Below are 23,063 nucleotides of genomic sequence, written 5' to 3' on the forward strand. Positions count from 1 at the left end.
CGCTCTCCACCAAATTTTGCTCAGCATTTAGACTGTTAATTGTACACTGAGGCTGGAGGCACCAACAGCACTCTCTTGTATCACTCTGATCTATCATCCGTCCTCTGTCAAAGAGCAAAAATGCATTGTGCATTTAACTGCAGGCTCAGCCTGTGTATTCCAGCGTGCTGCAGAAATCTCACAGACTAAAACAGCTGGCCAAGATTCCCCTTTTGCTACTATGAAGTGAAGGCTCCAGAATATTATTAAATATACAGAGTTCCTCTTTTTGCCCAAAAAGTATTTCCATGGGTAAAATGCTGGGAAGCAAAGACCTCCTCAAGAGAAGGCTGGTGTCTTTATTCCACTGCTAAGAGATCCATGGCTCCAAGATCCATGTTTCTGTCAGCTCTTGTAGCTCTCCTTCTATTTTTGAAAGTGCACTTGTCTCAACCAACAGAGTAAACTCTTGGGAAAAAGGACTACATAGGTGTATACTTTGTATTTTTATCCAAGTTACTGATATAATTAGTAAAGGACAATTTCCCAGCAGTAAACTAGTTATATCAACTAATGTCTTTATAAGGCAATTAAAAGGACAATAAAACTAAACTATAAGAGCATGGAGCCTCTAGCAATTAAAGCCTTGGACTACTGAAAATCACTAGATAGAATGAAGGAAGAGCAACTGGTCACCCATTTCTTTGCTGAAACAGGTACTATTTTAATAGCTGCATGTGAACAGATGTAAGAGTATCTGCTGATAAACCATGTATTGAAACACAGAACTAGCTCAACTTTCTCACATCGCTAACTGCAAAGGAGCAAGCACATTAATCACAGCTCAGTCTCAGATAGAAGGCTCACATAATTTTCTTGAAGGAATATTTCATGTAATCTTAAAATAATCGTTGCCTGAGACTTCTTTTGAATCAATATCTCAATTTATAACGGATCTCAAATGATAACAGGACATTAGCTAGCTTTTCCTTTACACCCAGTGTATTTCAAACACGTAGCCAAGGCAAGAAAAAACAAAAGCTCAGAAGCAGCAGGTTAAGTCCTGGTATGATAACAGCATTGAACTGAAAGGCTCTTCTATTACATCCAACTTGGTTACTGGACAAAGCTATACCCAAACAAATAACTGATATCATCTTCTGATTCCTGTGACAAAAACTTTTGACATTTCTCAGCAGGCAGAATCAGGTCTTCATCCTTCACTCTCAGCAAAAGTGTAACATGTTTTTCTGTTCACAAACGTGGCAATATTTCAAAACAGGAAGCTGATACTCTAAGCAATCGTTTTTTCCCTTCAGCAATGAGAACACAGTACACTTCTTATTACACATTTTGTTGCATGAAGTAATAGTGCAACTGCAGCCTAAGGACATAGGCCAAAGAAGGGTTGTAGGCAGATTCTTATTAGACAAGCTAGAAAAAGCACGATGTTTCATACATACACATCCTTATTCAGAACTCATGGAGCTGAAAGCTTCTTTACTTTTCTCAGATAACCTGTAAGTAGCATAACAAAAAGAGGTTGGTTCTTCCGGTCAATCTTGCCTGGCAAGTAGTTTATGCATGGCAATTCCTGATTAATCATCCTAAATTGTATAAAAATAAGGGTTTCTTGGCAAAATAAGAAATTGCAAGGGATTGCATGTTCAAAATCATGATTTATTGATGTGTTTTTAATCATGTAGCTCCTTGCAAAGATACACTTCATAAATTACGGAACACATATAGTTCTTTCCACAGCTTTTACATTTTAGTCCTCAAGTCCAGGTCAGTATTTTGAAATGAGATGTTCAAAGGTAAATTACATAAAATGGCTTTAAAAAACGACACTAAAAAGCTTCAATTCTTTCAGAATCCAAGACACATATATAATAAGCGGGATTACAGTGTCTGCACTACACCCCCAAGCGATATATGCAGGAGAAGCAGCGTACAGTACCTGCACCAAACCTGAAGGTACACTTCATTTAGCAGTACACAGCACCTCAACATCTACAGCAGCCTCAAAATTTATCTTAGCACAACAAATGCTCAAAGGATTTACAGCATCTGTAGCAAGGTTAGAAGAAGGGCTATAACACATTACAACCACGTCCAAGTGAGCCCTGCTAACCTGTGCATTCCAGCCTGGCCAATGCACAAGTGTACGCACCAGCGTTTCACCACTGCACTGACACGTCCCAGGCAGAGCCACATACCCTGCAAACTCCTGCAGTGCAAGAGAGCAACTCACTGCCTGCACCCCTCTCCCCTTCATGTCCATTCTGTGGAGAAGGCAGACTCCACCGAACTTCAATCACCATCAAATTATGTGTATAACCAACTGACATCACTGCACTGGTGGAGATGTATCTCTGCAGTTACATTTTAGACTTCATGTTTGCTTGCCCTTGATTGATTTTTCTTAAGGTTGATGTTGACAAAATGCCAAATCTTAAAGGCAAACAAAGTAAGTTTAATTTAAAGAAAACATTTATTTTAAGTTCTTTTAAGTCACACAGTTTAACAGGTAAAAGACAACTTTCTTCCCTTCGCATTTCAAGCCTTCACCAGAGACCACACACACTGTTCCATGGACAGTGAGATTTTCCTATAACAACTCCTTTTGGACAAACCAGTGTGCAGGCAGATGGAGACTCACATTTTAAGCACTGATTTATAAAATCTGTTTTAAAAAACCCAAACAAACCAAAAAACAAACAGCAAAACTTTGTTATCAAATTCTTGTCACAAAATAAAGGTGTTTAATACTCATAAGCTTGATCTCAAAACAAAAGCCAGCCATTCATAATCAAACAGAACATACTGCCTTCAAAAAATTCCCTAGAATTTTAAAATGTTCCAAATATATACACATTTATAACTGAAGTGCTCATTAGCTACAACCTTTTATTCATGCAACAGTTGTGAGAGGAAGAGGTGTTTCTTAGAGCGGCTTTTCTGAAAATGCAGTAAAACTCTTCACTCGTGCAAAGAACAAAGGGGTGTACATTTTGTCAATGTCGAAAGTAGTAACAGCTGTCTCACCAGTTGATCTGCAAAGAGTGTTGTAAAAGTTAAATCAGACACAAGTTGCTGTGTAAGTCCCTCAATAATACAATCATGATCCACAGTACAGCGTGCACCGAACTACAGCTGGAATGAAAGCGCCTTTCGTACTGCCTCATTCTGAAAGCATTTGGATGTTGGCTGAATCACACTGTACAGAATACACTTCTATTTTAATATCAAAGCAAACACTTTCCCCTTCCATTCTTATTAGCTCCAAGACTTGAAACAACACAGGATGTCACTCAAGTCACCATATTAATATTGAAGTTAAAAATCTCCTTTTCATTTGTTTCACTTCCCTGAATTCAGAATAGAGTGACAGCAAAAACTTCTATGTTTACACAACTTTAAAAAGAACCTCAAGTATTTCTGACCACCAGTGCCAAAAACCGTATGTCCTCCTACCTGTGTTTTATACTCATCCTTATTCTAGTTTGAAAAGGACACCACTGTACTGAGAAGTACAGCAGAACCTGAGCAGTACAGAAACTTCATGCTGAAAAGAACACCTGTGATATTGCCACTTCTTCATAAATTAGGTATGAAAATATTTGTTTTTATAAAAGCAATTTTTCTGTTTATGGAAATTACCTATACTCCTAACCACCAGCAGTTTACTTCCTAGATTTTATATACTTACAGCTCAATAGTTGAGCTATGTCCCCGTAAAAACACTCAATATAGATCTTAAAAGGATGGGAAGACAAAGCCTAAATCCACCCTAAATGCCAACATCAAACATCTGGACAGCCAACTTGCCAGTAATTTAGAGGGTCAGGTGCAAGAACAGTGGCCATGGCTCTTGCTTAATTAGGATCAGAACAGCTGGTCACAGGCCCATGTTTTGCACTGCTGGCTTTGTTTGCATTACAGTTTGTAATGCATTTGTAAGCATTACAGTTCTCACAGGATGGCTGCAGACATTTCTAGCTTGCACATCCACAAAGAAAGATACCTCAGTGAATACATGTTTTCCACACCCCTTTACTAGCACTGCACAGCATCATTCAACCGAAATTCAGTTCTGAAAACAATTGAACACTGTGCATAAATTCTTTAAATGGCTAAAATACTGCAGTTCTACTACTTGGGAAAGTTCCCATATCATTATGGAAAGTTACTAAAATCCTGGAATTTCTTAAAGTTCATTATGATATATCAAAGGAGGGCCAATTACTGTTTCCAGGACATTTTGTTAAAGCCTCCTGAGTGTCATAGTCCCTGCATCTTCTGTACTTAGTACTGGACAAATTAATGTCACCTGTGTTGCTACAGTTAAGCATTCTTCTTTGATCTTACTCTCCATTTACTCACTTGTAAGTTATGTGACAAGAATGATGTATCCAGATAAGTTTGTTGAACCTCTGGCGCCCACTGGAGCACAACTGTAGTCCTACATGAAAACTGTGATCGGTTTCTTGTGCAGGAACACGGCGGAAATACCTGTATTTGTAGTAGTCAATTGGTTTCTGTACAAAGAGAAAAGAAGTTTCATGACCTACAAAGAACACATCGTGCAACTATTTATCTTGAGGCCTAAGTAACTGAGAGGACGGATTGTTAAACTCCCACACTGAAAAGTAATTACTGGTACTCCTTGAAAATATGTAAGTGTAAATGTTAATTATGGAAGAAGTTTTCACAGAAAGTAAGATAAGCGTGGAAGACACCACCTAAATTATGCAAACTCACTGTAAAGTAGCGTGACACTTCTAACTCTAAGACAAGTTTCTCTTGAATCTTTGTTAATCAAAAAATTTTGTGATGTAAGTAAGTTCATTAAATCATTCAGAGTTCAATTAATGAATACTGCCTATTTGATTTTATTTAATGCTGCGGAACACTCTAAACTGATCTCAGGAAACGACCTCTTCATCCTTCCCTTCTGTTTGTTAACAATGTTAGCAAACTGCCTAATAGCACCACACATGGCAATTAGCCCTAAGGGAGAGAACCATCACTCAAAGGCGAACCAGATATTTATCCGTCTTAATAAAAACATTAGTACAGGTTTGGGAAAAAAAGGTAAGATAAATCAACATGCTTATTTATATTTTATTTTAAACTATTTTAAAAATGAAATTAATTTTTAAATCTCTAATGCAAATCTTCAGGTGCTTTAAAATGTTCAGTCTGAGAAAAAAAAATATTTAAGAACCCCCTCCTTAAACTATTTTTCCTCTCTTCTATTTTGGTACTCACCTCTTCCTTTTTCTTCATTATTACAGCAAAAACTTTGGTTTGATTGTCTGTTTCCTGGGAAAGACGATAATGGCCAAGCAAGATAGCATCTGTTCTGGAAGGTTAAGAGAAGGATAGTGTCAAGGACTTAAACATATTCTCTGTGTTGAAAAAGTAATGAGCTTACAATACAAATATCAGCAATGAAAAGGAGACTGCATATCATATAATCAAGGAAACTATTTTTAATTTCCATTTAGTAAAGTACTGGGCTCATTGACAGGAAATGATGAAAATATTTTATCATCAAAAGGTCGCTTTTAATTTTCCCAGGTAGGACAGTAAAGATAAGTTAGTCAGTTCTGTCTTGCCTACTGCTAAGTATTTTCTGGTGAACAGCTCCAACCTGTTCTGAAGTCACAAATTATCTTCTCTGTTTCTGACAAGTTCGTGCAAATATCAAAAAGAAATCAAGCAATAATTTAGTTATATCCCACCAAAATCTTCCCTTCAGTCAAGGAAGTGTGAGAAGGCAGTCAATGGCAAAATAGTATCTTTAAAAGGATTCTAAAATCACCAAGCTAATAGCACGCTTTCTTCCATCTACCTCCTTTAAAAGTTTAAAATCACATAACCTGCAAAGGAAATCCAATTGCACTATCATGACCTTAAAATGAAAGGTATCTTTGCATAAAGACCAGATTTTTTTGAGTTATCAGAACTATAAACATCTATAACACAATATAAGCAACACTGTATTTTTAGTTTTGCTTTGCTAAGCCAGGATATAGAATCCGAGACCAAAGTAAACAGAAATTGCCAGGTAAAAGCAAGATGAAAACTGTAGAGCCAAACATTTTACTTCAATAACCTTGTATTTTTAGTCCGTAAGCGAGGAACTATAGATTGAGGATCTTCAGGAGTTGTTAGCATCATAACTTGACCATCTGGAAAGAATCTCAAATACCTGCAAAATACAATTACACAGTACAAACATAAAAAACATATTCTGTTTCTGTTGGTGTGGGGTTTGTTTTGGTTTTGGTTTTAAATCACAGGACTTTTCCAAAAGGGCATAGATCGTAATAGGCTTTGAAAACATATTTCATGCAGGATATAACAGAAAAAAGAGAGATCAGAAACCAAAAGAGAGTTTTGAAGATGAAAGACCAAGTTATGAAAAAGGGCAGAAGTTCAGGAGTTTTGTCATCTCTTACCAAAGCAAGAAGGCTACCCTGGAATCAAAACTGACCTCAAGTAAGTTTCTCCATTCCTAGCACTGACAGAGACAAGTGCAACAAAATCTTATGTACAGTATCAGTACAGAATGGACAATGCCATATTGACTGTTTCAGGTTCTGGGATCTGATCAGTTTTTACCGTACTCGGATACTGTGCTGATGTTTGTGAAACTATAGATATAGCTACGAGATTCTCTATCAACAGCTTGCAGCCTCAGAAGAATGGACAGTAGAATGGAACAATAAATGCTGAGAACAAGATGAAGAAAATAAGAAAAAGGGTCTGAGAAAACAAATGGTAAGGTATTTACCGCAAAGTGAGAAAGCCCAGCCTTGTGATTATTTACAAAACTTTTATATCGAAAATTTAAGTGATTTGGGGAAAGAAGTCTGTGGATGAGTATTACTATTGCTACTGTTTAAATTTTATCTGCATTAAATAGTATAACTGAGGATAAAATGTGTTTCTAAACCTATCTCTAATTATCATAATAAATCCTATTTCTTAAGCCTTATTTTCGAAAAATATAGTTTTACACATTGTAATAGTTCCGTTGAGTTTTACAGCATTATTAACACTTGTGATGTCAAGGGCTGGATTAAAGAACTTAAGAGAGAGAAACATTACACTCACTCATTGTACAACAGTTCTACCTGTAATATTCCACTTGGTGCCATGCTCTATAGAAACCATCAAGAGATTGTTCTCCTTGGCGTATGTATTTTGTCTTGCTGATATAAACACCTACAGGAAAGGAAGATATAAGTAAACAAACAAAAATTAAGTACATATAATATTTTAAATTTAAAAAGACAATAATCTAAAACTTCTGAATTCACTTTTGCTACTTAAAGACATGAAAGCTTTTATTTTCATCCCTTACACCCTTCCCTTCTCTTTACAGATGTTCTACAGATTCAAAACCCCAAACAAATTCAGTTTATGTCTAACAACAATGTCATAAACACCAAAACCACCTGACTGCTTCTGTCACGGTTACATGTAGTAAAAACAAAACCAAAACCAACAAAAAACCCCACCCCAACTGTTTCCAAAAGTAGACCTTACCATCAAATCGAACACGGGGCCTTTCCAAAAACATTTCCCTCCAAGAGGCATATGGAACAAGTTTATTGCAGCTCCTGCCCCATATCTTCAAACAGACTTGATGCCAGATTTCAGGATCTCTAGTGAAAATGAGAAAAAAGAAATCTCCATAACTTTCCTGCAAACCTTGTTTAGTTTCTCTATGTCAAAATAACCCACTCCATTTTTTAGTTTGGATGCAACTGAAAGAAACTTCCTTGAACAACAATAACTCTTAATTTAAAATCATTAAGTAATTCAATTAATCGCATTTGAAAAGCGTTTGAAAGCCACTTCCTCCTCCCAGTGAAATTCAAGAACATAGTGCCATCTTCAGCCAAGTGCAGAACAGCAACATTGCAGTAGCCTGGCACTTTTCTGTGTGGTCACATGAGGATGACAACACAACAGGCATTATTTTGGAGATCCTGCAACTCTGAATTTCAAGCAAAGTAAAGCAAGTAAGACTTTCAGCAACCATCTTTATTACAGTGAAGTCATCTATCCAACATACCATTTCACGGTGTATTCAAAAGCTGATTAGCACTATGAGGAGCATAACATGACAATTGCCATGGGAAGAAAAAGTAGGGCATAGTCCTACATGTGAGATTTAATAGCCTAAAGGCAAAAAGAAAATAAAAACCACCTTTCCAACACAGGCAATTTTGCTTTATGGATTTATTATCCACCTCTACATACCATTTACAGAACGCTTGAATGTAAAAAAGCTCCTTTTTCTTCCTTAGAGCAGAGAGAACCTTCACTCTAGATAACTTATCTACAATACCTGGCGCAAATGTAAAATCCTCGACAAACAAGAGATAATTGCTCTAATGATCTTAGGTCCAAGTCGCTCGAAACCACCCATCGGAAAATGTACATTAGTACTTCCATAGGCAACACTGCAAAGAGAAAAGAAACGCCTGTTAGAAGGTAACCTATAAATCAGTACGTTATCTACAATTCCAGGTTTGACCATTACTGAAGTTCTGACTTTCCATTAAAAACATTCTACTTTTTCACATTGTAGCCAGATGCCGGGAAACAAACAAAAATCTTTGATTAAAAAAGTCACTGTGTATTAGAAAAAAGTCACATAATTGAAGAACAAAAACCAACAGCTGAAAGTGCATTATGGTAAGATAATACGAGAAAACATAGTTTTAGACTACAAATATCCACAACTGTAAGGTGTTATAATAAAAATACCACATACACATTGCACATCCACAGTGCCCACAAAGCAGTATTTTCTCCAAACCAACCTTGTGTGTAACACTACCTTCAAAGCATGCTGCTTTTGCATGACATGCCAGATAAGCTCAGGTCAGGTTCAGGATTGGATAGGAGGTCCCAAGAACAACCTATCCACTATGAAATTAATATGATATCACTCTGGGCTTTGTGGTACAGGTCCACTGATTGAAAATGGTATCACACAGCACTGCTGTACTGAAAGACTTGTTCTAATGTAATATAATTCCAGAATCCTCATCAAAGCTCCACAAGATCATACGATAATTTTCCTAGCATTACAAGTTAGGTGAGAAAGCCCTGGGAAATTATGCCAATATTCTTTCTAATAGCTTTCTGCCTCCCTAGGTTTTATCTGTTGTTTCAGTGGTGTATAATCTTGTTTACTAATCTTATAACATCAGGAATTAACACTTTGTGTATTTTCTACTACCACTGCTTTCCAGACCCTATGGCTTGAACTGTATGTTCAAGCTGTACGAACATGCACATAAGACTCGACAATTTTACTCAGTATAACTGTTTTGAGATCAAATGAAGAAAACAGCTGAGTGGCACAAAGGTACATTAAACAGTACCTAGCTGTCAATACTGTTGCAGAGACCACAATTTAATAGAATTCTGGTTTTTAGTGAAGAAACGTGCTTCTTAAAAAAACTGTGTTGCTGCACTTCACAAAACCAACGAGACCATTTCTGCTATAAAATTTGATGAAAGTAAAGTTTCACATTTCAAAACACTAACATAGTAAAAAGTACACACACCTCATTGGGCACCAGTTTCTATATCCATTTAACACACATCTCGTTTCATGAATCCAACTTAATTCTATGTTTTATTACTAAGAAGTCATAAATTTGCTATATTGCCTGTATTTTCAACTGTTAAATTAATGTTCCAGTATAAACAAAAGTTGTGCAAATGCATTTATTGCTATAATGTAAAAAACTGTATATAATGTAAATAAGCTCTCTGGTATGTGTGAACTCTTAGTGTCTTGGAGAATGGGCAACACAAAGGTTTAAAAATCTGTCATTGGTGCCAAGATGTAAACATCTTCTATTCTGACAGACACCAGTCAGCCAAAGCCTTTCATTATCTATCTTATCACCCACGTTTCTAAGTTTCTAGTAAAGCAGAGACTGTTAAGACACTTTGGTTCAGACACTGGGCAGACCCTGTAGTGAAAATACAGTATTTCTGGTGAAGAATACCATCTTGATCTTAAGCTTTGCTTGTGTAAAAGAAAAATAAACCTACTATGAAAAACTGCTCATACACTAGTGAGGGAAAGTAAATATACTCGGTGTGTCAGTTACACAGCAGAGGTCTGATCCTGTTCTGTACCAAGGGTTAACCAGTATTCTAAGATGATGAATGCCAATAAATTGTAAAATGGAACACAGGAAGCCAATTCCGCCAAATCCGTTGCTTCACATCGTTCCAGTTTTCCTTGGGCTGCGACTATTGCACCGCTGTGATGATCAAGAGAGACCCCTTCCAGCCAGCTAACTTCTGAAGCAGACATCATGATCCTAACAGTTTTAAGAGTTGGTAAACAAGATACTGTAACACAGGACTAGTGGGAAGACAGAGAATAAAATCAGAAAGACTGAGATTGCTGCTCAGAGACAGCTCCTGAGATAAATTTATAGTAATTTCTACAACGTCTTGACTTTACTGGAATAAAAAAGAAAAGATGCTTTCCTAAGTGCACAACATCACAGTTGTAAAAAAAAAATAAATAATCCTGTTTTCTTTGTTTTGACTTGGATAGCCTGCTAAATTTACTTTGTTTTCCTTCCTTGAACAGAACAGAAGAGATCAGGCCAAGATTTCCAAGAGCAACTGATAATTCAAGATGCAAAACACACACACTGTAGAGGCACCCGATTTTAAGAGGGTTCTGAGCTTATATACACTCTACAATTTAGATCTCGTAAGGAAGTCTCAGGGTGACTATCCTAGAACTGAAGCACTGAAAATCATTAACCTTCAAAAGCCTTTCTAGCTATGTTACACAGTCTTGCTGAACCCGAAAACATATTTGTTGTAAAAATCTGATACCGAATCAGATAAAAATAGTAAATGCAAAGATGCATATTCTTCACAGAACAATTGTCTTTTATTCACAATTAAAATTTGTAGTATTTGCAAGTTCAAAACACCACCACTCTCCATTTTGCTTTTTCCAACATTAACTGGAAAGAAAACTGGAATACACTTAATTCAGCAAGTCTGTTTCTAGAAGTTGCTACTTTTAAGTATGGGACTGATCCTGAAAAATTCTACTTACTAGTAGTACTATAGGGAAAAGACACTGTGCATATTTCTTTAAAGGTGCCTTTCGAATGAAGGAGAAATGTTTTAATAAAGTCAGAGTGAAAAATCTCTCTAAATTATACCTCTGAATGCTTTACAGTGTCTCTTCTCTCATACCTGAGATATGGGTCTGGCTGACATCAACCTCAGGCTGGCAAAGTTTGACTGAAGACTCCTGCAGAGTTAACTGCTGCTGGAAATCCGACAGGAGATCAGCCATTTTGTCATCCTCTTGGTTATCCTCAACACTAGAAAAGGGAGAATGCCAAGACTGTGATATTGGACCAAACATACCGACAGATGTCCTTACCTTGGCATCAATTCACTGTCTTACCCTCATTCAATATAGTTGTTTCCTGTATGCTTTTAAAGCAATCTCATTTCATCATATGATGAAACCATTTCTGCAATCCTATCAAGTTCATTTCGATTTTACTGGAGCTCATCTGAGAGTGAGAACTTTTTTTTTCCATTTAATTCCAGTTCCAGTTCCTTTTTGGATTTGTGAGTTTGCTGTTTTTCGTGAAGTTGATAAAGAATGACCCAATGAAAAGACAAATGTGATCTTTTACTCTGTCAAAGATAAGCAGTATGTGGGAAATAAATCATTGTCATTGACTGAAAGTTATCTTCTGTAATCTTTGTCACAATGACACTGACAACAATTAAACTTTTTTTTGTAACTCTAGCTAAGCACTGAAGAGTGGTGCTCACTGGGTCTATCCATCAATAATGAAGGAAAACTTTCCTTTAGGAAAACTACTTTTTACCAATTCTGTAAATAGGAGTACATAAAAAATTTCAGGAGCATGAACAAGATGGCAGAACAGAAGCAATATGCTTGCTAACTGTCAGCAAACTTGAAGGTTTACTAAGTGATAACAGAACATTACCACAATAAAAAATGTCTGTATTTAAGTTGTACGTGAGGTTTAACAGATGCATGTGTGCTTACACCAAGTAACCAAAAACGACGTAACTCTTCTTGATCTCATCACAAAACACTTTCTTTTCCCTGACTTTGCATACAAGCTAGCTGAGAGTTATTCTGGTCACTTTTTAATGTTATTTAATTCTATTCTAAACAAGCTTAACAGAATGAGTAGCCATATAAGCAAGCAACTAGCAGACCTACCAATGGGTTTTAAAGTAATATAAAAAAGACAATTATGTTTGGGTCTGTCATAACTAGGACCATAGTTACCAAGTACCTACACTGTAAATTGTTTCTTCAAATATAATTGCACGATTTGTTTTTTCTCACCATAACTGTATGAAACACCTACAACAGTAATTCAGAAAGCAAAACCACCACAACTAGAATTTCTTGAAAAGACACACCTCTACAAATAGTGCTTTTAAACAACCATTAAGAGTAGTGGCTGTTTTTCCCTTACTGTCACATAGCACTGGGGATGGTGTAGCAACATTTACAGAACTGAGTGAAAATTCATACAGTAAGTGGCAGATGGGCACAGTGGCTTAACGAAGGGAATAGAGAAAATGATACTGAAATAGGAAAATAATCCTAAGAAAACCGAGGGTTTTCTTAATGGAACTGTAGTTTATTATCCAGTACTTTTTCTAGTGCACAAATGCATAGTGAATATTTCAAGCTAGCAATGCATTCAAAAACTAAAGTAACAGATGTAAATAAAGCACTTTGCTCATCTCACTCTCTTTTCTCTCTTTTGTATTGAGTCAACTACTGCACTGAAGCTGTCCTGCCCTGAGGCAGTAAGACAGCACGGCTGTACCCCTCAGGTTTAAACTCTTGTAATCAGCATCATCTATGGGTGCTACCAGTAAGCAGTGAATTTGGAAGCTCTGTTTCATGAGCCTGCCTTCACTATGCTATTTGAGCCCTAACCCGAATCCTGTCCTCAAATACAAGTCTTGGGCTCAAGTTAGGTCAGTCTTAAACTGTTATGCATTTGGTGTGTTGAGGATAGGGGTATTCTGGTGCTTGAAATGATAAAACTAGACTACTCGGATTACAATCTATGAGCTTCTAAATGTATTGCTCTGCTTATTGGAAATATTCCCATTTGGCTGTGTTAGTCAGCACAAGAACAGTAGTATATTTCTTTGGTTAATCATGATCCTTATTCCATGGTACAAAGCTTCTACTAATTGATCTTTTAGCCACCTACAATTTTCTAGAGGATCCTAAATAAATCTGAAAATGAGAAGTCAAAAGTAATAAAGTGATCTATGCTTTTTTTCTTTTTTTTTGTTTTAAGTAACAACGTAACTATTTATAATCCTTCCACTTGAATTTAATGAGCTCTAAACAAGCCTGTTACCTTCTTTTAACTACAATATAGAAAAGTCCTCCTTGGACTAATGCATCTGTATAACTTGCTATGAAGCAGTCTATTGAAATGAAAGAAAAGTCTTTAAAATGTAAGAGACTTAAAATATCACAGTAGAGCATTCAGTACGCCTATGTACTTAGTAATATTTCATACTTACCACCTCTTTCCAACTCCATCACTGTCTGGGGACCGCGTATAGGTGATCTTAAACTCTATGTCAGGTACAAGCTGCATGGCTAGACGATAAAATTTGATGGCTGAAAATAAAGGCTTAGTGTTTAAACACATCTGATGTCTATACTAGCTTATCAAAGCAAAGGGTTATTCTCAGAGAGATGGTTCCAGTTAAAGGAATAAAAAGGTGGAAAATGCCTTTGCCCTGTAAATCTTATTTAATCTAAATTGATTAGGTGTGATTTCAATACAGAAGAGAGGCATATTAAGCAACTATTTTCAGAACTAAAAACTTCATGCATTCTTTCAGAATAAAGAGACAGATGTGTTCTGGCTTTTACAGATTTACCTTGACCTTAACTACAAATTCAGTTATGGAGTACAAAATTTTACATTAAACCATTACAAAATCATGACTTTGTTTCTTATCCAGCACTTACAAAGCATTCTCAAAAAGCAGTGAAGATTTTAGGCATTATGTTTGTAAGTAACCATGAGGAATATGAAAGAGAATTTGAAAGATCATGCAGGTACCTAGTATAGTACAGTCATTCAGACATACTTAACATTAAAAAAGGGAAAAAGATCAACAACATATTGTTGATGCAAAGCAAGTAAATTTTACTGTGGCAAAACCCTGGAAGCTACAGAAGGCACAGAATCAGCCACTCAGAACACTGAGGGGGAGGAAACTGACTGGAGGAAAGCAGACTTTTCAGAAAGCTAAGTAGCAAGCACAGTACTACAGAGCATGAAGAAAAAAGCTGACAGATTTGGTCTCTTACAGCATGCAGAGAAAGTACCTCTGCCTTTCACACTCCAAAGATTCTACAAACACTGAACCAAGAAACAGGCCCAGGAATTAAGTTAAATTAAGTGTCTGTACATTCAGCCTTTTTTAATACCGGTATTAAGATCATACATGTATTTCAATATCTCTCAGTATTCTCACATGGTGATACCAAGACCAGAGGGCAACTCTCGCTCAGTTTGGACCCTTCGAAACAAAAGCCAAATAAAACATCTGTGATTTTGGAACTCTGAATATGACACACTAATGAGTCTGAGAAGCCCGAGTTTGGGGCAAGTAAGTGTTCCTATTTCCTCGAGTTCATGTCAGGGCTGGTGACTGACAAGTAATATCCTTTGGCTGGTGAGGATGAGGAATACCAGCAGCCAGCTAAGCAGACATCAGTCTCAACTTTAGCATTTAATCTTGCAGCAGGGCCTGTACTGTACTTAAAACATCAACAAGCTGCTGCACACAACTGTCTCACAAACATCAGGTATCAGCAGATTTCAGAAGCAGGCTGAAATGTCACTTGGATTCTAGTGACCTAGGCCAGGCCAGCAGATAAACGTGTGGTGTGAAAACAGATGTCTCAACATGTGCTCAGTAATGTATCTGTGTCTGGCATAGGACTGTGTCTCCAAGGTCTCATACGGACGTATATGTAGAAACAGTTTTAATTTGTTTAAGTTTCAAATCAAATTCAACTTACAAAGAATGGATTCATATTCATGCAGCCCAGATGCCTAAAACACCCTTGTGAAAACAACTCTGTTAAATGTTTACTACTTCTTTTTCTGCTGTTTATCATGGGAGTGCCCTCAAGAAGATGAAGCTATAGCTTTCATTGTATATACACAGTGCTTAAATAGACTGCTTTCCTCAGATTTTTTTTATTTACTTGGAAACTGATGGTATGAAAGAACCGTCACAACCTACTGCATGATTTCCTATATGGTAGATTACATATCAGATTTAGTTCTGACATCTTTTTTTACTGTACATTTAATTCTATACCCAACACAGAAACCAGCTTAGCCTAAAGTAATTTTGCCCCATGAAAGCATGTAATAAATCAGAAACTGAACAAACTAATTTTATTACCAAATGAGGACTCATTATTTCTCAGTTCATTTGAGATCTGGAAAAACAACCAGAAATCCCTTGCAAGGGAAGGAAAACTCCCATAATGGAGAGGACAAAATCTTGTACTCAACAGGTGGCTGAGCTCAGGAGCTTCCAGAGTACTCTTAGTTTTGCATATCTTGACATATTTTGCACCTGCGCTTTAACCAAGGTGGCCAAAGCCTCCAGTGGATAAGCAGGATGGCATGTATGCTCTGCATTCTTTTTTTTTAATGAAAGAAACAGAAAAGTCAGTGTAATAATTGAGTCACCAGTTATTACCTGGTATCTCCACTAGTGACCTACAGAACTTGAAGTTAGGACGTGCTTCTTACTCTCTATCTTCTGAAAGCTAAATATGAGGAAGAAAACTCTGAATTTCCATTTTTGCTAATAGCAAGAGGGCAAGCAACCTAAGCATCTTAAATATTTATGACAAGTCTTGTAAAATAAGTCTACCAGATTTAAACATTTGCTTCAGGAATTCATAAATTATTTTAGCTTCCTTTCTAAAACAAAAACAAACCAAACTAAAACAAATCAAAACAAAACAAGTACCAAACAACAAAACATTCAATGGGTTAAGTAGTTCTGTTCAAAGTGGAATGAAGAAAACTGATCACAGGAAATACTGTATATAGTTTTGCTTAATTACTGCTAAAAAAGTCACACAGAGCAGCACGCTACATGAAGCAATCCAGTGCTTCATTAAACTGTTAATTTCAAAATGCTGTCATTTTGTCTTAAAACTAGAAATTGTTTCCTTGATCTCACTTTAGCTTCACTTCAACCTTAGAACTGTGATATGATGGTCTTTTTATAGCAAGTTTATTTCCTTATCTGAATAACTGAGCTCTCAATTTACTATTAGCAGCAGTTTAAGACAGCATCACGCAGTTTTGCACATATGACAGAAATTGTTAAATCCATCTGCAATAAAAATGGTGTTTCTTGTAGACTTCCGTATTACCTTCGTAAAGAGCCCCATTTCGTTCTTCTTCCACTGCCCTCAGGAAAAGTTCTTTTGCCTGCACAGTAAATTGCAGAGAAAACATCTTAAATTCCTTACAAGAACAAGCACATTGACTTAGAATTACTTTTCATTTTACCCACTGTACCGTAAGACGGAGATTAAGAAAATAATTGCATAAATAGAGTGAGAAGACATATTTATGTGCTACAAGCCATAACTGAAATTCCCAATCAATAAACCATCCGCTTTCCTGCTGCTTGCCTCTTACCTACAGTTTTTCAGAAAGAAGACCTGGGAGGTGAAGCAAATCCAAGCATAAAAACTACAAAAATTAGTGTAGGATTATGGCAATTTATTAACACGGAGACAACAGGTTAATCACCTCTGCTGTTTCTCCAGATTTAATTCAGCTTTAGCTTTCAGGATAATTATACTGCAATACTAAAACAGACACAAAAAAACCGCAAATCATACATCCATTTTCTTGTACCTTTTCCTCTTTTGCTATCTCCTGTTTCCCTCTGGCATCCACAGACTTTACTCCAGGTCCTCTTGAAGATGCTTTGCATGGCAGAGGTTCCAACCCACTAGAACTCATACCTGGGGCAAGCTCAAACATCCATTGAGCTCTGAACATCTGGAGCTCTGCCTAAAAAATCCGATTAATTCTGATTTAGTAGCACATATTCAGACAGTACATGTTCTGAGGAGAAATCATAACATACAAACATAAAAAAGAATTTCAAAACTATGCTGTACACTTCCAAGTCTTAAGTGGTTTCAGTGAGTTTAGACACAGAGAGTTAGCAATTGTTTTATAGTAATTTTTTTAAAAAGTGCACAAGTACTTGCTCAGTGTCATTCAGTAACATAAGTGCTTTTATCTGGACTGTTCACTTCGCAACAAAAGTGAAGAAGTGGTTGTTAGTACTATGGTTATGACATAAGACTCCATAGAAAAGTACTCTTTCCAGACACAGTGTTTGTTCTTGCTTATGCAGTGTTATCTTAAGCAATAAGTCAATTAGCTCTTGAAATTAAAATTCAGAAAATCTTAATGTTTTGTACACAAGCATACTAAGCTTTATGACAAAGAAAGCTGTCGTTTATATTATATACAAATAAGACCGCACATTCCTTTCCTTTTTTTACTGTGCTCTGTGAAACAAGATAAATTATAATACTTGCCATGCACTTTTTTTCAGCATCTTTGAATTTACACTTCACATGTCTCTTTCAATCATCACGACTTCTGGGGAATAGCTACACAGAAATCTAGTATCACAAGAGAACAGGCTTTTCTATCAGACTACTTTTATCAACTTTCTGCTCCAGAAGAGAGTGACAACTTAAACTGGAATTTGATCCATACAGAAACTACCGTCCGATTTCTACAGTTCTTCAAAGAAATTGCAAATCTGCCACAAACTTACTTTTCATCTACGTAGATAACTGAAGACTAAATTGGACACTTGGAACACAATGCAGTATTTATCTATTTCACTTTTGGGGAAGCAGACAGATTAAGCATTTGTCAGATCAACAAATGTGTGGTAACTAAATGAGCATAAGTAATGCAGCTTAAATAACAGCAGTACTACGTTTGTAAAAAAAATCACTAGCATGAGATACATACCTGAAGATTTGCTTCACCGGATCTTTCATTGTCATCGGTTCTCACCAAATCAGAGTGACAATCTTCTTCAGCTTCTGCCTAGTAGAGAGCAGTCAGTCATGATCATAGAGTCCGCATAAGTCCCTACAGTACATTCACAAAGCCCAACTGTCACGGACATTCATTTTTAAAAAAATAAGCATACTCCTCTTTTCCCCATCCTACCCACCTACCTCACAGAACAATCTTAACTGATGATAAAAAATCACCTTAAAGTTACTGGTATTGTTTGCACTTCCCTGTATTGGGTTTTCTATGAAGGGTTTTCGGTTGTGCCTTTGGTAATGGGGGAGGGTCTACGGAGAGAGCCCTTTAAGAAGCTACCTGAAAAGCTCCCCCTTTTCCTTTGTCAGACCCACCTCTGACCAGGGCCAAGCCAATCAGCACCCCTGTGAATTCATGTATTTAAGGGGGCGTGCAGGGCATGTCCTTGCTCTCTCTGGCACCAGTCCCAGCCCTGCTCGACCCCAGCTTAAGCTTAAGCCCTGCTGCAGCTCCTGCCCAAAAAAAGAGAGAGCCAGGAACTCTTCAGAGTCATCAGAAGAGACCTGCAGCGGAGAAAGGAGTGGGGCCTGAGGAGAACAACTCTGAAGAACACCAAGGTCGGTTGAAGGAAAGAAAGGAGAAGGGGGAAGAGGACGCAGAGCCCAGGTTCCCTTTTTGCAACCTGTGGCGAGAGCCAGGTCGACTGGTCGTGTGTGAGGGAACTGTGACCATGGGCAGACCCAGATTGGTGGCTGCCCCTGAAGAAGCCCTGACTCCGGGCAGTGTGTGCTGGAGCAGTTCGTGTGTGAGGGAACTGAGATCGTGGGCAGACCCAGATAGGAGCTTTGTGGACTTGGGCTGAAGCAGTTTTGTGCATGAGGGAAACTGCAGCTGTGGGCAGACCCAGATAGGACTTTTGAGGACTTTTTCTCCTGTGAATAGGGCGCCACGTGGAAGCAGAGAGAGAGAGACTGGACAGAGCCCTCCCTACCCCTGAGAAGCATCCCTCAGGGCAAAGGGGGAGGGGGAATGTGAAGAAACCAGGAACAAAGCTGAGCTCAGGAAGAAGGGAGGGGTGGGGGGAAGGTGTTTTGACTTTAAGATCTGGTTGTATCTCCCATTGTTCTACTCTGATGTTGGTTTGGTAACAAATTAAAATTGTTTTATTTTTAATCCTTATGATGAGTCTGTCTTTTGCCCGTGACCTTTTTAAGTGGTGAGAAGCCCTCTCAGTCCTTATTTTGACTAGCCTCTTTTTCTGGGACATCGTGCTGCTCAGTTAGGCACTGGGCCTAAACCACGACATTCCCTATTAACCCAATAAAGTTGAGGTCTGCATTTCAGTCACATCAATCCAACACAGATTAGTTAAGTATTACTTGAAGGCTTACATGCACCAGTACACTGCCATAAGACCTGAATAAATACCCTCAGTGTCTAAGTCAAAGAATAGAACCAAAGCTTCAGTATTAAAACAGTAGCGTGCTTCATACATAAACTTTAATCACTGTCTTCTCATTGTAAAGATAACCAGTAGTTCAGATTCGTTTAATGTTTGCAAAAGCACAAACAAGACTAGTGCTTTAAGTAACAATAGGTACTTCATGAAAATAACAGGACAATACAGGCGATCTCAGTAACTATGTGTGAAACTAAAGAAATGCATTCTAAAAGAAAATAAAAAGCTTACATGAGAGCTTGACAGCTGGTTTTATTTACAGTACTGCAGTGAAGCAGGTTAAACAAATAAGACCTTAAATAAGACCTTTAACTAAACTTAACAGGGCTCTAATAGAAGTTAGCCAGTTTAAGAGCTAAACTTAAAAAGAGGCAAATAAATTCTCATTGTGAAATATACTGAGATTTATGGAATCTATACTAAAACAAAGGAAAATTAATTCTGAGCATCAGTGACAAGCCACTACAATGACAACAGCAGCAAGATGCCAGTAAGGGGAAAAAAAACAAAAAAATCAAAGACATTTGTTTAAAGTTCTTCTTGCAGCTGAAGCATCACAGTTTTTCTACCACTCTGCACTGAAATTCATATCTATAGTTCTGCAAGTACATAATGCAAAATGAGATTATAAAAAGATAAACCTGGCATTAAGATTACCACAACTACTTACAGAAGTTTTGTTTCCCACTCCTTCCTATTGTAGATAGTGCTCAAAGACTTCAAGTGACATTGTCAGTGAGATCCTTCCGAGCTCTCATAAACAAATCGCTACCTCCTGCACAATCAAAGTGCAGAAGTCAAAGTGTCCTCATATTCAGAAAATTTATAAAGTTTTTCTAGCATCACTAAGTTCATAATCAAACTACAGAATACTGGCAAACCTGATGGGAAGGTAACATTTAATCTCTTTGTCTTGGTGACAAGCACCTCCCTGGGGTCCACTTGTCTCAGGTTCCCCAAACTACCACAGACTTACTGGCTTGTCATCTGTAAATGCGTTCACTGATGTCCCAGTCAATTTATCTTTTACAATTGATAATGCAGACAGTGTATATTGATGGTGTATATTTTTAATTTCTCGGTGGAGAAAACGGCTAAGCCAGAACACTTCAAAGCACTAGCAGCATTAAATCTGAACAAGGAGTACTTAACTCAGAATTTCATGGGTTTTGATTCCAGAATTTGATTGCAGGCAGTTAATGTCCTATGAGTTACAGCACTCCTATCACCACGTTATTTTAGCATCTGAGGGTTACGTTTACACTGGCCAAACAGAGATAACCCAGGGACCAGCAGAGTCTAGAAAGAGTCTGCAGGGTACAAGGCTTCTGGTGTGCAGCTGAATTATGCCCAGTCACCTCTCAGACTGGTCAAAATAAGCCTCGTTTTATACGCAAAGTGCAGAAACTAGCAATTGCTAAACCAACATTGTATCTTGTGCATAAAGGCATGCCCATTAAAATCTTTAACTCATGAATTCTGTAAACAAACTAATTTAAACGTAAGAGTTAAAGTTATTGAGAAGATTATGAAACTGGCTGAGTTTACCTCACATTCAAAAACTTTTTGTTTCAGTAATCTGTTCAAGAGTTTTGATTTTTTTCTCCTCGTCTCTGTTCAACTGCCCTTCATTTCTAAGTCACAGTCAGTCACAGTTCTGGCCTGAATCCTTCCAAAATGACATTTAATGGTCTTTAAAACTTAAATGTGCTCTCAATCCAAACAAAAACCAGACCATACTATGAAGACGTAGTCCACAGCCTAAAAGCTGTCAAAAACCAAGTTCTGACTTTCATCATTACCTCCTCTATACTGAGTGCATGTGTGATCTCATGTCTCTCATATGCGAGGCTTGTCTTCTGACAGCAGTGGTAGTGTAAGCAACCAACCCTCTGGTCACTTATGTATGTGTATTTACTGGTAAATATACCAGTAAAGCAATTCATTCACATTCACTGGACTGGAAAACTGATCTCCATATTAACAACTTTTCTGCTATTTATTTGATCTGCCAAAACCCTATGGTTCTGCTAGAACAAATAAATGAGTAAACACAAGTATTGTTGAAGCAAGGATCTTCACTAGCAGACACCTCCTGAGACCACACCCAAAGCAGGCTGTAACTAGTAAAAATTGGCTCCTTGCCTGACTCTGACAATACTTAAATTGTAGTTATAGTTTCTGAAGTTCACAGAACACTGTACTGTAACCGCTACTTTGTGGACGGATCTAGCCTGTTCATCATTATGCTGTTGGCCAGCCTTCTGCCACAAGTCTGTTGTCATATGGAACAGTGACTTTATTCTGCTTGAAAGTGAGACATCCTTAGCGTGTACAGATCAGCTCAAATAATTTTCCATGCGAAAAGTGGTAGCCAGTCAAGCCACGAAAAGGTCAACATGTCAAAAGTAAGCATCTGAATTAGACAGTGACCTGTAAAAAAAGTCAGCTGAGTTGATTTGATTCTGGTTTGCAAAGCTTCAGAAATTATTTGCCAAATGCAAAACTAATTTATCTGCCCAGCATCATTTTAACTGTTTTGCAATCAACAACTGCATGCTGATTTCCTCAGAGCACAACCATCATTTACCAAACTGTCTGTAGTGGTCAAGTCCTTTAATGGTTCAGATCTTTGTTTCAGCAAAATAAACCCAAGATGAGAAACAGTTCAAAGCTGACTGTCACCAACTGAACAGGGCTACATATGAACTGTTCAGAGCTAAGGGAGAAGCAATCATGACATAGCCAAACAGTGACCGATGGCTAACATTCTTCTTGGTTTTATAAGAAAATGAGGAAGTCACTCCATTTTTCTGTCAATGCAGTAGATGCAACATTGTGTTCAAAAGTAAGAGTTTTAATCACAGTAGTAAGGAGTTTTAAGACCTTCTAAATGATTTATATGGTTTTACTTTTGATCAAATTCTCATCATGGATACTTGAATCCACATTGAAGTGCAGTCAGAAAAATAATACTGAATGAAACAATATTTCTGATATGTCAAATCACAAACTCAAGTAAGTAGAGTGTCTGGCCCACAAAGCCCTTCAAATTACCAAGTCATCTGTTTAGGCCATCTGCTTTTTGAGGGAAAGCAAGAGAAAGGTAGGGCACGCTCATCTGTAATGACACAGTGATTTGTTCGAGTGTTTCTACGGATAGCTAGATCGGTCCCGAATCAAACAGCCCCAGTCATCATCGGCGTTGGACTAAACGATCTTTAAGGTCCCTTCCAATCCAAATCATTTTATGATCAGCCCAAAATCCCCTGCAGAAGGCGGCCGCGTCCTTGCGGCACCGTGATCCGGTGGGATCACGGCACATCACCCACAGGCGTCACTCGGTGCCCGGCGGACACGGGCAGGCGAACAGAGCAAGGCTGCCCGACAGCAGCACTGCTGGGGGGCGCCGCTTCTCCTGCCCC

General features: G+C 37.7%; 1 protein-coding gene across 1 annotated transcript; it reads right to left on the reverse strand.

Annotated features, from left to right (window-relative positions):
- Positions 1-1,643: 1,643 nt before the first annotated feature.
- FBXO9 (F-box protein 9) lies at positions 1,644-18,290 on the reverse strand. The gene is made up of 12 exons (XM_010189984.1): positions 18,156-18,290; positions 17,010-17,168; positions 16,517-16,574; positions 13,615-13,714; positions 11,257-11,387; positions 8,351-8,465; positions 7,543-7,661; positions 7,128-7,218; positions 6,104-6,199; positions 5,254-5,347; positions 4,366-4,520; positions 1,644-3,035 (listed from the first exon to the last, which is right to left on the reverse strand). The coding sequence occupies exons 2-12, from the start codon at positions 17,154-17,156 to the stop codon at positions 2,927-2,929; spliced, it is 1,215 nt and encodes a 404-aa protein (XP_010188286.1). The 5' UTR covers positions 17,157-17,168; positions 18,156-18,290; the 3' UTR covers positions 1,644-2,926.
- Positions 18,291-23,063: the final 4,773 nt, after the last annotated feature.

This window comes from Mesitornis unicolor, unplaced genomic scaffold (assembly GCF_000695765.1).
Source record: "Mesitornis unicolor isolate BGI_N332 unplaced genomic scaffold, ASM69576v1 scaffold11178, whole genome shotgun sequence".
Lineage (NCBI taxonomy): Eukaryota > Metazoa > Chordata > Aves > Mesitornithiformes > Mesitornithidae > Mesitornis > Mesitornis unicolor.